Raw genomic sequence first — 12,294 nt, 5'->3', positions numbered from 1 at the left:
ACCACTATTAGTCTAAAAGGTGTTAATAAAATTCTTTAATATCATCAACTCTTCAGTCAATATTTAAATTTACTAATGTGTAATAAATATACTAAACTTTATAGTTTATTTGGTGAAATCAGAATCCAATTATATTTCAAATATTATTATCTTAAATCTTTTATAAACTTTCAGTCTGTAGGTTTTCTCCTCCCCACCCCACCCCACCCCCCAGTCATTCTGTTTGGTTTCCCTAGTAATTTATTTGTTGAAGGCAACCAGGTTGTTTTTCAGTTTATCTTTGGAGATATAATAGGCCACCTGAAAACTTAGTGAAACAACAATTTATTACCATCTCATGTTTCTTTGGGTTGACAGGGTTCAGGTGGCTACTTCTTGCTGATGTCTCTCCTGCGGTTGCAGCTAGTGTCACCCGAAGGGTTCACTGGGCTAATTGTCCAGGATGACTTCTTTACTCACATCCATGTCTCGCATAACTAGTACCTTGATGTTCCTTGGTGTGTCTGTTTGTCCGACTTCTCTTTCACCACATGGCATCTCCTTCAGAGCCTTTCAGTGTGGGTCGGGCTTCTTGTAGCATGGCGATCTTGAGCTATTTGTACTTGGCACATGGAAACTGACTACCCAGAGTTAAGAGTGAAACATGCAAGGCCACTTCATGGTTACATCTGCAACTGGCAAAACTTTACTCTTTATTTTGCTGGTGTTGATTGGTCAAAATAGTTCCAGGCCCTCCCTCCATTGGATGAGGCAGGGAAGGGCTCCATTGTTTGATGGAGTAGTGGCAATTTTACACTTGTAGAAAAATATGCAGGATAGGAGATGTCTTTCCAGTTGTTTTTGGAAAATCTGTCAAATTTGGGGACAGCTGGATTGGCTCAGTCGGTTAAATATCTAACTCTTGATTTTGGCTTGGGTCATGATCTCTGGGTCCTAGGATCCAGCCCTGTGTCTGGTTCTGTGCAGAGCCGGGAGTCTGCTTGAGTGTTCTCTTTCTCCCTCTCCCACTGCCCCACCTCCACCTCACACACTCTCTCTCTCTAAAAAAAATTTACCACATTTGCACTATAGAATTTGCCATAGTCTAGCTTGTTTCCCTGTGGTGTCATTTAGCGTGCTCTTTGTCTTCTGTATTTTCTTTAAATTGGTCATTGAATCCAGAAGCTTGATGAAATATAGTTTGTCATTTCATATCTATATCTCTTTATTTTTGAGGGTACTGTGGCAAGACATTCATAGAAGGTCAGGACCATTTTACATTACATTTTTGACTTCAGGATTTCTAGACCATAGAGATAATATGAATTCCAGCTTCAAACTTAATGGTAGGTTTATAGTTAGAAATACCTTTCGAGATTCTTTTTTTCTTATGGCTTTATATCTACAGATAAGACCTAGAGAGGCATGTACCCCACTGTCTTTCTCTGTAGGGTGTCTTATTTCCTAGTTGGCCTGCTGAATATGCTGTGTTTAGAGTATCCTGATTCTATTTCAACGGATGTCTTTCCTTTATACTCTTAACCCCATATCCCTAGAGTTGGTCTGCTGTCCCTAGAGTTCAGATGGTCATTCTAAATCCAGGCCTTAACGTCTCTCAGGTGGGCCTAAGCCCCAGGGCTTACTGACCCTATAGATTCACTCTTTCTTGTTGCCATTGTTTTTTGTCTCCAGTTGCTTCTTTTACTTTCTGGTAAATAAGCCATGATTTCTAAAAGATATTTTCTGTATTTGTTGAGCATTTTTAGATGCTGTATACTGGGAGGGGTTTCAGCATTGATTTAGTTTTAAAGGCTGGAAATGGATGATTACTAATGTATTTTATTCTTAAAAGAGTTAGGAAGCACATTTTTAATTTTGTTATATAGTTGACCAGATTTGTTATGTGTCTTTGAGGTGAATACCTATTTACTTTTGCTTGTTAAGTTCTTATTAATAAAATTCAGAATTTCAAGTTTAACACATGCAGAATTGGTAAGATATAGAATTTTTAAAAAGATTTTATTTTTAAATAATCTCTACATCCAGTGTCGGGGCTCTAGCTCACAACCCCTGGATCAGGTGTTGCACATTCCACTGACTAAACCAGCCAGGCATTGCTGATAAAATACGGAATTTTAAAAAATTCTCCTATTCCTTATAGAAAACACTGGAAAATCAAGACATATTAAGGTTTGCCTCTTAAAATAGGAATTGAGTATATAAAAAAATAAGTTTTCATCACTTTCAGAAATTGCTTATTTGAAATCATTTCTTTGAATGACAGTAGTTACAGAATAAGTGCCAGTGCTTTGACACAAATCTAATGATACCAGTGGAGAGACATAGTGGATGAAAGACTTTTCACTCTGGATATTGTCTTATTCACATTTTGTTGGGAACGATGGCTGTGGAATGTGAACATCAGAGATCCTGTCTAAATTTAAAGGGCCCTGACTGCTATGAAATTGATTTAAAAGAGAAACCTGAAGCAGTGAGAGAGAAGGAAGCTTTGTAATATTAAAAGCAGCATGTTTTGAGGTAGCATTTGCTTTGGCTCTGTGTCATGTGGCCCTGGCTGGCTGACTGCCCTGTTGGGATGGGATCCACCTTTCCACTCTGCTGAATAGCTCCATATTGATGTAGGAGCGCCAAGCCATTTGGCTTTTCTTGGCCATCATTTTGGTTAGTTACATCCCTCATTCTCCCTGCAGAGCACTCAAAAGCAAACGGGGTTCAGAAAGGTCATGACTTCTCCAAGGCTATTGCCTGAGTCATTGCAGAGGTAGAAAAAAAAGTCCGAGCTTTACACTGCAAAGCAAGGGATACTTCTCACCAGGAAAATGATTTTAAGTATGTGGGAGGGAGAAGTAGTTTAGGATAAGTATCTAGACATAGAGATAAGTTGGTGTATCAGTAAATTTTCCGATACCCTCTGTAGTAAAACTTTTAATTTGAGGTCACTTTCTTGGTTCACTCCAAAATTTGCCCTGTTTTATTTTTCCTTTCTATTTCTGTTATCATAATCTTAAATCCAGTCCTTTTATTTCATGTCTAGATTATTCTAACTGTTTAGTCATGAGTTAATAATCAGGTTCCCTTGCTTCATTTCAAAAGCAGCAATTTTTTTAAGTGTTGCTCTTATATGTCAGTCTTATATTTCTAAACCTTCACCCCCGGCCCTCTAAACATTTGCCCCTTGAAGAAAGTTCATTTGATTAGCCTGGGAATTAAATCTCTTTGTGATATGTTTTTAACCTAAATTCAGAACGATGCCCTCCACATACTATACCATGCTCAGATCAAATAGGTTATTGGTTTCTCCTCAAATCTGGTAGCATCTCCTGCCAGTTATTCCAACTCTCCTCTCCACCCTCGATGATTAACACTTACCAAAATCCTTCCCATCTTTTAAGAACCTCCAGATATAAACTTGTCAGTGTAGCCTTCACCGCTGATGTGATTTCCGTGTTTTTATTTTTGCTCTTGCTACGTATGCATTACTCTGTAGCACTGGTCACATGATATCTTGCATGGAGGTTAGGTTGTATAATGACTTTATCTCCTTTTCTGGGCCAGACATTTTCAAGGAAAGAATATGTTTTAGTCCTTTCTCCAGCTCTGTTTTGTGGCCCATCACAACGATTTCCATGTAGTAGGCTCAGTAAGTACATATTGAAGAATTTGCTTATCTTGGGCCACATGGTTCTCAGAGCTGTTGTGCTGTGTGAGATGGGTGATAGCTGAAAAGCTTGCCACCCCATCGCCAGTTCTCACCGTGAGAGCTCATATTATTCAAAGCCTTGTTTAGATGTCATCACAGTGGGAAGTTTTTGTGGGTTCACTCTAGACATTGTTAAACAGCTTATCCCCTTTACTTTGGTTGTCTCTTTCAAACCTCTTTGAATCTCTGTTTAGAGTGCTTTATAATTTGTGTACAAATCTGAGTCCTCTCATCTGATTGTGAGCTCCTTGTGAGGAGGAACTACGTCATGGTTCTTGGTGTCCCCATAAACCAGCTTATTGTCTGGACCATCGGGGGCTCCTAGCATGAATATTTATTCTGTGTCTCTGCATGTGTGTGTGCACTTCTCCTGACCTTTGCTATCATCTATTTACCAGATGTAAACTTTAGACTGCTAGACTAGTCTTTTTCTCCCATAGATTTTGATTTCTGTGGATTTATTCCAATTGACTTCTGTTCTGTACTAGTGAAGCATATATAGTATCAAAAGGAGGTAAAATTTTACTTCCTGTCCTACTTAAAACAATATCTAGATTCAGAAAGTAGTCTATCCTTTGCATTTGTATTCATGAAGATAGGACTTTATTAAACTTTAAAGGACATACATAACCTTTGGACATTTTTTTGAGTCCTTGCTATGTATGGAACACTTGTGTTAGATATTGAAGATAAAAATTGTTCTTCTAAGTTATGGTCTCAGCGCTGAAGGAGTTTAGTGGATTTTCCTTATTGACCACTTAACTCTACCACCAAGGTTGGGATTGACTTGGCTTTCTTTGTGCCTTGTATCTTGCACATATAATAAATTATTTGCTTCTACATCTGGCTTCAACTAATAACTTACCAACCCCTTAGGGGCACATGTTCTGTCTTATTATTTTATCTAACACAAGGCCTAACATAGTATAGGGTGTTCAGTGGGTGTTTATTAAGTAACAGTTTTCTAAGCAAAGGTATGAACAAATGCAAAGGACCCAGGGTGGGAGGGTATGTTGGTATATTGAAGAACAAATAACAGACCAGTGTGACTGGAACACAGGGAAGTTAGCGATGCGTGATGAAGTCAATGGGAGTGGGGCCAGATCATGTAGAACAAAGGTTCTCAGCTGCATTTCTTTGTTGGTTGTGGCTGTCCTGTGTATGGTAGGCTATTTAGCAGCATCTCTGGTCTCTACCCCCTTGATGTCACTTGGACCCTTTCCCCTAAGTTGTGACAAACAAAAATGTTTCTAGACATTGACAAGTGTTCCCTTGTGGGGAGGGGTGCAAAATGGTTCCAAGAAAAACACTGATATGGAACCTTTTAGATGACTTTACTGTGTTTTATATTAGGCAGAAACAGGAAGCTGCTGGAGGGTTTTGAGCAAGGAAGTGCCATATAATAATTGAAATTTTTAAAAGATTACTCTGCAAGGAGAGTGGGCTGTCAGGGACAAGAGTGAAGCAGAGACTTCTATGGTGAGGATGGCATTGAGGGTCAGGGGTTGCTTAGTGATGTCAAGGAAGCAGGGGAATTTAAGCTGGACCTTGAAGAGAGAGAACAGAAATAGAAACAGGGGACCAGTTTGATGAATGGTGCAGAATGTGCAAGTCCTGTTTGATGAATGATGAAGCTTCAGGAATCTTTGAGGGCCCCTGTCATAGTATTGGGTGGGGAGCATCTCAGCATGGCCAGCCAGCTAGGTGCTTGTCATGACTGGTTCTGTCCTGTTGGACTTGTTCATCTCCTCCTGGCCTTCCCTGCTCCCTCAACATTCCAGCCTGGATGGAAGGCACCAATGCCGCATTTCATCACTCTCTCTAGCAGCATTCAGGGTGGAAGGAAGAAGTGCCAGAGTGGGGGGTGGGTGAAAGGGAGTGGTTAGAAGGCCCCTGAATAATCCAAGTAGGACATTAAGAAAATCTGCAAAAGGCAGCAGCGATGGGGAGGAAGGGTAAGGAACAACTCACATGCTATTTTTGAAAAATGCGGTTTTCTGTATTTCTTACAGTACTATTTCCAGTAAAAGTTCCTATATTTGAATACTGTTTTTATTCCATTCAAATCTAGTTATTCAGATACCCTTAGTTAAAGACACATTTTAGAGTTGGCTTGTTTTCATATGCATAAGTTTGTTTTGCAGGAACAACTTTTCTGACATAACCCTTTGGGTTCCAGGTCTTTATGGCAATCATTGGAACACTATGAATTTTTTAGCATAGCTTTTACCATTCTGGTCAACAAATATGTCTCCAGTGTTTACTGGAGGACACTGTACTAGATAGACATTATAAGCCTCAAGCATTGAAATTTGGCAAAATGAATTCATGGCCTTTCCTTCTTTGGATTCAGTCTCCTTAAAATCTCTCCCATCTGTCCATTGTCCTTCCTCCATACTATTACTTTAGTTGGAACTGTGTCAGCTCTGGCCTGGACTATGGCAATGCTGTCATGTCCGTCCTCTCTGCCTCCAGTCTTGACCACTTCTAGTACGTCCTCTACAAACCAAAAGAGCTGTCCTTCTAAATAGAAATCTGATCATATCACTTACCTACTTAAAAGCCTTTAGTGGTTTCCCTTTGCTCTTAGGATAAAAATTCCAAAGTCTTTAGCAAAACATTAAAGTTCTTAACTTCTATAGCCTTGTTTCTTACCTCTCCCATCTCCTTCTATGCACCAACTCTATTTTATTTTCTCAAAATGGCGGCTTATTTGCCTTTTTTTTTTTCCCCTCCTGCTTCCCCATATCTTGCCTTCAGTTATGGCTCACATTTTAGGACTCATCTTAAATACCACCTCCTAGGAATACCATCTTTGACTTTGGGCTTAATACCTCTTCTGCATGGCACCCCAAGCTCACCCCAAGTATAGAATACTGTGGTATTGCAAATACCTCTTGATTTGTCTAGCTCTAGCACCACATTGTAAGCCACTTGAGGACAAAGACTGTGTATTATCTGTAATTGTACATCTAGGATCTGTACCATGGAATGAAGGAATTGCATATGTTTGAAGGTGACCATGGTATAGGATTGTGGCAGGGGAGAGATGAAAGATGGGGCTGCAGATGTGAACAAAGGCCAGATCATGAATGGTCTAGAGTGAGGTCATAAGACACATCCACAGGCAGGACTGAACAAATCCTATGGATTCCATCTTAAAGTATAGTCAGAATTCAAATACTTCTTGCCATCTTGACTGCTACTACTCTGGCTCTAACCATCACAATTTCTTACATGAATTATGGTACCAACCTCCTAACTGGTCTTGCTGTCCTTGACTTTGTTCAGGCTGTTCCCAACACAATAGCTGTAGTGTTTAGTACATAAGCAGGTCATGTCACTCCTCCATTTAAAACACTCCAGTGGCTTCACATCATACTCCACATACAAACCCAATTTTCATAGCTCTACTTAGTACTTGGTACTATTTAAGATACTGTATAGTTTACAGTTTATTTACTTGTGTTTTTTATTGTCTCAGTAGAATGGAAACATCTCGAATATGGGAATTTCTGTGTTTTATTCACAGATATGACATTAACATCCTTAACTGTGCCTGTTAATAAGTTGGCAGTAATATTTATTCAAGTATTTATTCCAGTTGGAATGGAATGACTGAGAGCCAGATATATCACGATACTCAGCTCATTAGTTATTGTTGAACAAGTTTATTTCAGCTCATTCCCACCCTTTGCCTTCCTTTCCCCTACCTTATCCCACTCCCAATTCAGACCCTATGGTTTCAGACCATTTGTATTGAAATGAACTGCTTTTTGAATATATATCAACCTTTGTCTCCCAAGGATACTTTTGTTCATGGTCAAACCTGGACTAAGTCAACGTGTGCTCTTCTTTCTTGTGTCAGCTGCCCTTGCCTGTGACGAGTTCTCTGAGAACATGATTAGACCCATGTTTGGGAGCCAGAGGTGAAATCTTGGCCTTTCAGAGAGGAGAGCAGTGTTCTAACTAATTGTAATTAGACCTGAATGATAACAGTCACCGGGTTTCTAGTGTAAATTACATTCTCATTTTTTAAAGCCAGAGTCTGCATTCCCTCAGATTGGTCATACTCTGGCTCTTGGTCCTTCTGCTTCCATGCTGTGAAAATGGACTGCTCTGTTTTTTCAAGCTCCATAGGGTATTAAGCATTTGATTTCTTCATAAATAGAGCAGAGAAATATAACCACAGAATAACATTGTGGACACATTTAACAATATTTATTTAGTGAGTGAAAGAGCAAGACCTTTTGTTACATAGGCTGCTCTTCCAGTCAATAAATGTTATTGTGACCAGTGGATAGTGTCTGAAATCAGCCCATTCTGATTAAAGGTGTATTAATTACCTTAATGATCATGTTTAATAGGTTATTAAACAATTATTTTCATATGCTATGAAAGGTGAGAAATCGTCTTAGGCATACCTTCTCAGGGTTGCTTTCAGATCTCTGTTCTGCATATGCTGACTACTGTCTAGGTGAACAGCTGCCTGCTTCTAAGTTGTTTATTGTGCTTATTGTTAACAACCACCAGCACCACCACTGCTACTGTCACCATTTTTTTGAGCTCCTACTATGCAACAACCACTACCTTTTAAGTTCCTATGCGATGCTTTGCCTCTGTTACTGCACTGAATGATCGCAATAGCTCCTCAAGGTAGATCTTTATCTCCATTTTTCTGATTACAGAATTGGATAGAGAGACGATAACTAGCAATAAGCAAATGGTAAGTAAGCTGTGAACTTCAGTCAAGCTAGAGGAGGTGTCATGTGGCAGCTTTGTGTTTCATTGCTAAGGGAATAATATGAGAAAGATAAAGTCCCTTTCCTTGAAAAATTTACCTTGAAGTAGATATTCTTAGCAAGCCAAGTGAGTTGGGGTTTTTTTGGTCATCTTAATTCCCATCTGGAAATAGGACAAAATAGAAAGATGAGATTTTTTTTTTTTCATATGATTTTGTTACCTCTTTCTGCAGAAAGGAGCTGGATACCACCTGGATCTCTTCTGGGTGGCCATCCTAATGGTGGTGTGCTCTTTCATGGCTCTTCCATGGTATGTGGCTGCGACCGTCATCTCCATCGCTCACATCGACAGTTTGAAGATGGAGACAGAGACTTCTGCCCCTGGAGAACAACCAAAGTTTCTAGGTGTGAGGTATGTTTAAGTCAGAGGAAAACGGCTCTATGGAACACATCATTCTGCGTCTATATTGTCGTTCGTAGGAAATGGGCAGAATGGGAGGAGAAAAGGCTGGTGGTGATTAACTTACTCCCTTAGTTACTGTTCCAGAAAGGACTACATTTTCATTAGAAAGAGAGTCTTCAATAGTTTTTCTAGTTCACTTATGTTACATAAATTTCCTTCAATTAATGAAGGCTAAATGATGCAACGTTAAAGCACAAATAGTCATTCATTTTCTTCACCGTGGAGCTCACTGAGGTGCTGTGGTACTTACTTGATCCCAAGCATCGTAAAGGCCAAACCATTTAACCTTTCAGCTCTGTTGAGACTCCCCAAAACTCTTGAGTCTGCTTATGATTTTGAAGATTCTATAAAGGGAAAGGAATTCCTATTTTCCAGTTATTCTTCTGTCCCCATAAGCACTGAGAAACCTTGACCTCTAGCTGTTAAATGTGGGCAGCCAGGAAGGGCTTGCACAAGACCTTCATACAGTGTTGAATACTTTTTGCAGCAAGCCCTGCTTCTAAGTGCTTGGGTGAACGGCTTGTAGGACAGAGCCGTTGTTTCCCACGCCACAACAGTGGGTGATTCTTTCTTGGGGGCTGGGGGAGGGGGCGTTGGATAGGAATCCTATTTGTTAAAAAGTACTCTTGTTGTTTAGATTTGGAAATTAGATTGATGGGATTTATTGCACTTATGAAATTTCCCTGAGCTGTTTGTTAATTAGAATGCAGGACAATGTAATATCTGTCTCCTGTGAAAGAAGGTGTAATTACACAACAGTACAAGTCGTTTAAAAAATAAGGGCTTCAAAGAGGCCAGGAATTGATGGACCAAGAGCAAGTGACTTTTTTTTTTTTTAAATTCTAAAAGGAGCAAAGGATTTAGCACAATCACTTTTCTCTTGAGGAATTCCAATCATGTTATATAAGAGTTTTAAGAGAATTTTATAGTTAGGTTGAGCTTCTATGCTCTCCTCAAGGTATTCACTTATATAAGATATCAAGACCTTTGCTGTTTTAGTCAAACATTAATTTGGCCAATGTACAGTCTTTTTTGAAGGTGAAAATACAAGGAACTTATTTATGAAAATGAGAGATAACTTGGTAATCATTTGATTTGGTTTCAGGGAACAAAGAGTCACTGGAACCCTCGTGTTTATTCTGACTGGTCTGTCAGTCTTTATGGCTCCCATCTTGAAGGTAAATATGTGAAGTACTAGTCTCTTCCTCCTTCTCAGTACGCGACAGATAATTGGGTATGTGGAGAATAGAATTCCTTATCTGCAAGATTCTCATCAGTTCTGGAACACACTGAAGCAGACAGGGGTCAGGTACAACAAGTACTTTCAAAACTTTTATTTTGATGTCCTCACTCCTTCACTCCTTCTATTATGAATTATTATTATTGTTGTTGTAGTTACTTGGTTGAGCCATATTAAATTACCAGTATTCAAGCTTTTGACCTATACAAATGATAATTCCATAGTTTAGTCTAACTGATCTCCCCTCCTCTCTGCATTTCTTATTCTCCTTGTATCCTTTCTTCCCACTGCTTTCCAATTACTTGTCCCTAAATCCTGCTTCCCTTCCCCCCATACGCAGGCACACACTAGACTCCTGGATAACATGAATGATCATTTTGTAACTTTTCTCCTAGTCTTAATTATTGCTGACTGTGTTTCTCTTTTCTTTGAATCAGAAGGCCTAATCTCCACAAAGGGAAAGTTGAGTAAAATTACTGGTCTTTGATGAGAAAACTTTAGAAATGAACTTTGGAAGAAGAAAAAAATGACATGCTAGATGATTTAGAAAATTAGGAGTCAAATATATATGTTTGATCGTTGGGGTGACTATCTGACAAAATTGATGAATATGAACTGTATGGGAAAACCTATTACAAAGATGAGATAGGGTTAAAAGAGCAGGTTTAGCTGTCATGAAGCTTCCATTTCTTTTTTTGTGACACAGGCATTTTATTCTTCTCTTCTATTACATAAACAATACTGGCCAATTATTGATAATTTGTATTTGATGCTTTGCACCACAGTACAAAACGTGAAAATTACCTATAGACCTAGAAGCTATAAACAACCACTTAACATCCTTTCGAATTTGTCTCTGAGAATTTTTGTTTATTTTTAAACAGTTCTCATTTTTCAGATTTTTAAGATGCTTATTTAACTACACAAGTGATGGAGCAGTACACTCTTTTAAAGAATTCAAACCATACAGAAGTATAGAGAGGGAAAGGCAAAAGACCTCTGTTTCTCTCAAGTCGGCACATTTATGAGTGGGTTGCCATTCAGATGAACTTGAGGAAAGTGGAACTATAATTTCGTAGCCTATAGGTAAGACTGGTTTTGCCCTTAGGGAATTTAGATCAACACATATGTTATGCAGAAAATACTTGGTAAAGAGCTAAAAGATTTAAATATTCATCTCTTGTTCCTGGTTTCCACAATGTCAGTGAACTGGCTTAACTAATTTCTGCCTGGAATCATGAAGGAATATATATTTCATGCACATGTGGGAAAGTAAAATTTAAAATAACCTCGAAGAAGTTATCTCTGATCACATAGGAAGAACCTCAGGAGAGTACGGGTCTTAAGGTTTTGCAGGGACAGAGGGAAATCTGTGATCCCTTTTGCCAGTGCAAATCAAGTTGTGGGGTAGGTTTGAAGCTGTGAGTTTCACAGCATCAAGTCCACAACCTGAAGGCTTTATGTTCCTTTGTTGCCCCACAGACACCAGCACAGCAACTGGTGGAAATGTCTAGCCACATAGACCATAGAACCTCATCTGGACAGATCTATTTTTAGAAAGGTCATTGTAGACAATTGTGACCTCACGTTGTCGGAAGATCTACAGGGATGAATTTGCCCCTGGGTTCCCCAAAGGTGGGCTCACATGATGTAACTGCAGAGTTTTTTTTATGGGGTCTCTTAGTGATTAGCTCCTAGTAGGGGATGAATAGAAATATTTCTATCAGTTCAAATAAGCTTATTAGCCTATCAACCCCCACCAATTTTTTCTTTTGTTTTTATATTATGTCTTTTCATTAATACAGCATAAAATCCTAACTCAAAAAATTCAGTTGTTTAGGAGCCCCCCCTTTTTTTTGTTACAGCAAATTGGCTTTAATGTTAAGAGAATCTGTCAGCTGAGTAATCACGTATGATCCCAAAGGGACACAGAGAACAGATACTGTATAAACTGCTATTTTTCGGAAAAGATGCAAGACTCACATTTTCTGCAACACCTCTTCCTATTTTCTAACACTGCACCCAAATGTGGCTGCAGAAGAATTAAAGCTGAAAGCCCTTGTGTTCTTTTTTGTACAATGATTCTTTTTGCCCTGATGTGCAAAGCACTTTAGTATCTGCAGGAACAGATTAGAATACAGAGAAAGGA

The 12,294-nt window shown here is 39.0% G+C and overlaps 1 protein-coding gene across 2 annotated transcripts in view; it reads left to right on the top strand.

Moving 5' to 3' along the window:
• The window catches only part of SLC4A4 (solute carrier family 4 member 4), a 266,399-nt gene that overhangs the window by 232,754 nt on the left and 21,351 nt on the right, over window positions 1–12,294 (top strand). For both annotated transcript variants that reach the window (XM_032843239.1, XM_032843305.1), the window contains exons 20-21: window positions 8,676–8,854; window positions 10,011–10,083. In XM_032843239.1, coding sequence (XP_032699130.1) covers window positions 8,676–8,854; window positions 10,011–10,083 — 252 coding nt within the window. The remainder of the gene's footprint in view (window positions 1–8,675; window positions 8,855–10,010; window positions 10,084–12,294) is intronic.

Source organism: Lontra canadensis, unplaced genomic scaffold (assembly GCF_010015895.1).
Source record: "Lontra canadensis isolate GAN:19392208 unplaced genomic scaffold, GSC_riverotter_1.0 scaffold1, whole genome shotgun sequence".
In the NCBI taxonomy this organism is placed as follows: domain Eukaryota; kingdom Metazoa; phylum Chordata; class Mammalia; order Carnivora; family Mustelidae; genus Lontra; species Lontra canadensis.
Note: the sequence above shows the minus strand (reverse complement) of the source record. Positions and strands in the feature narration are given on the sequence as shown.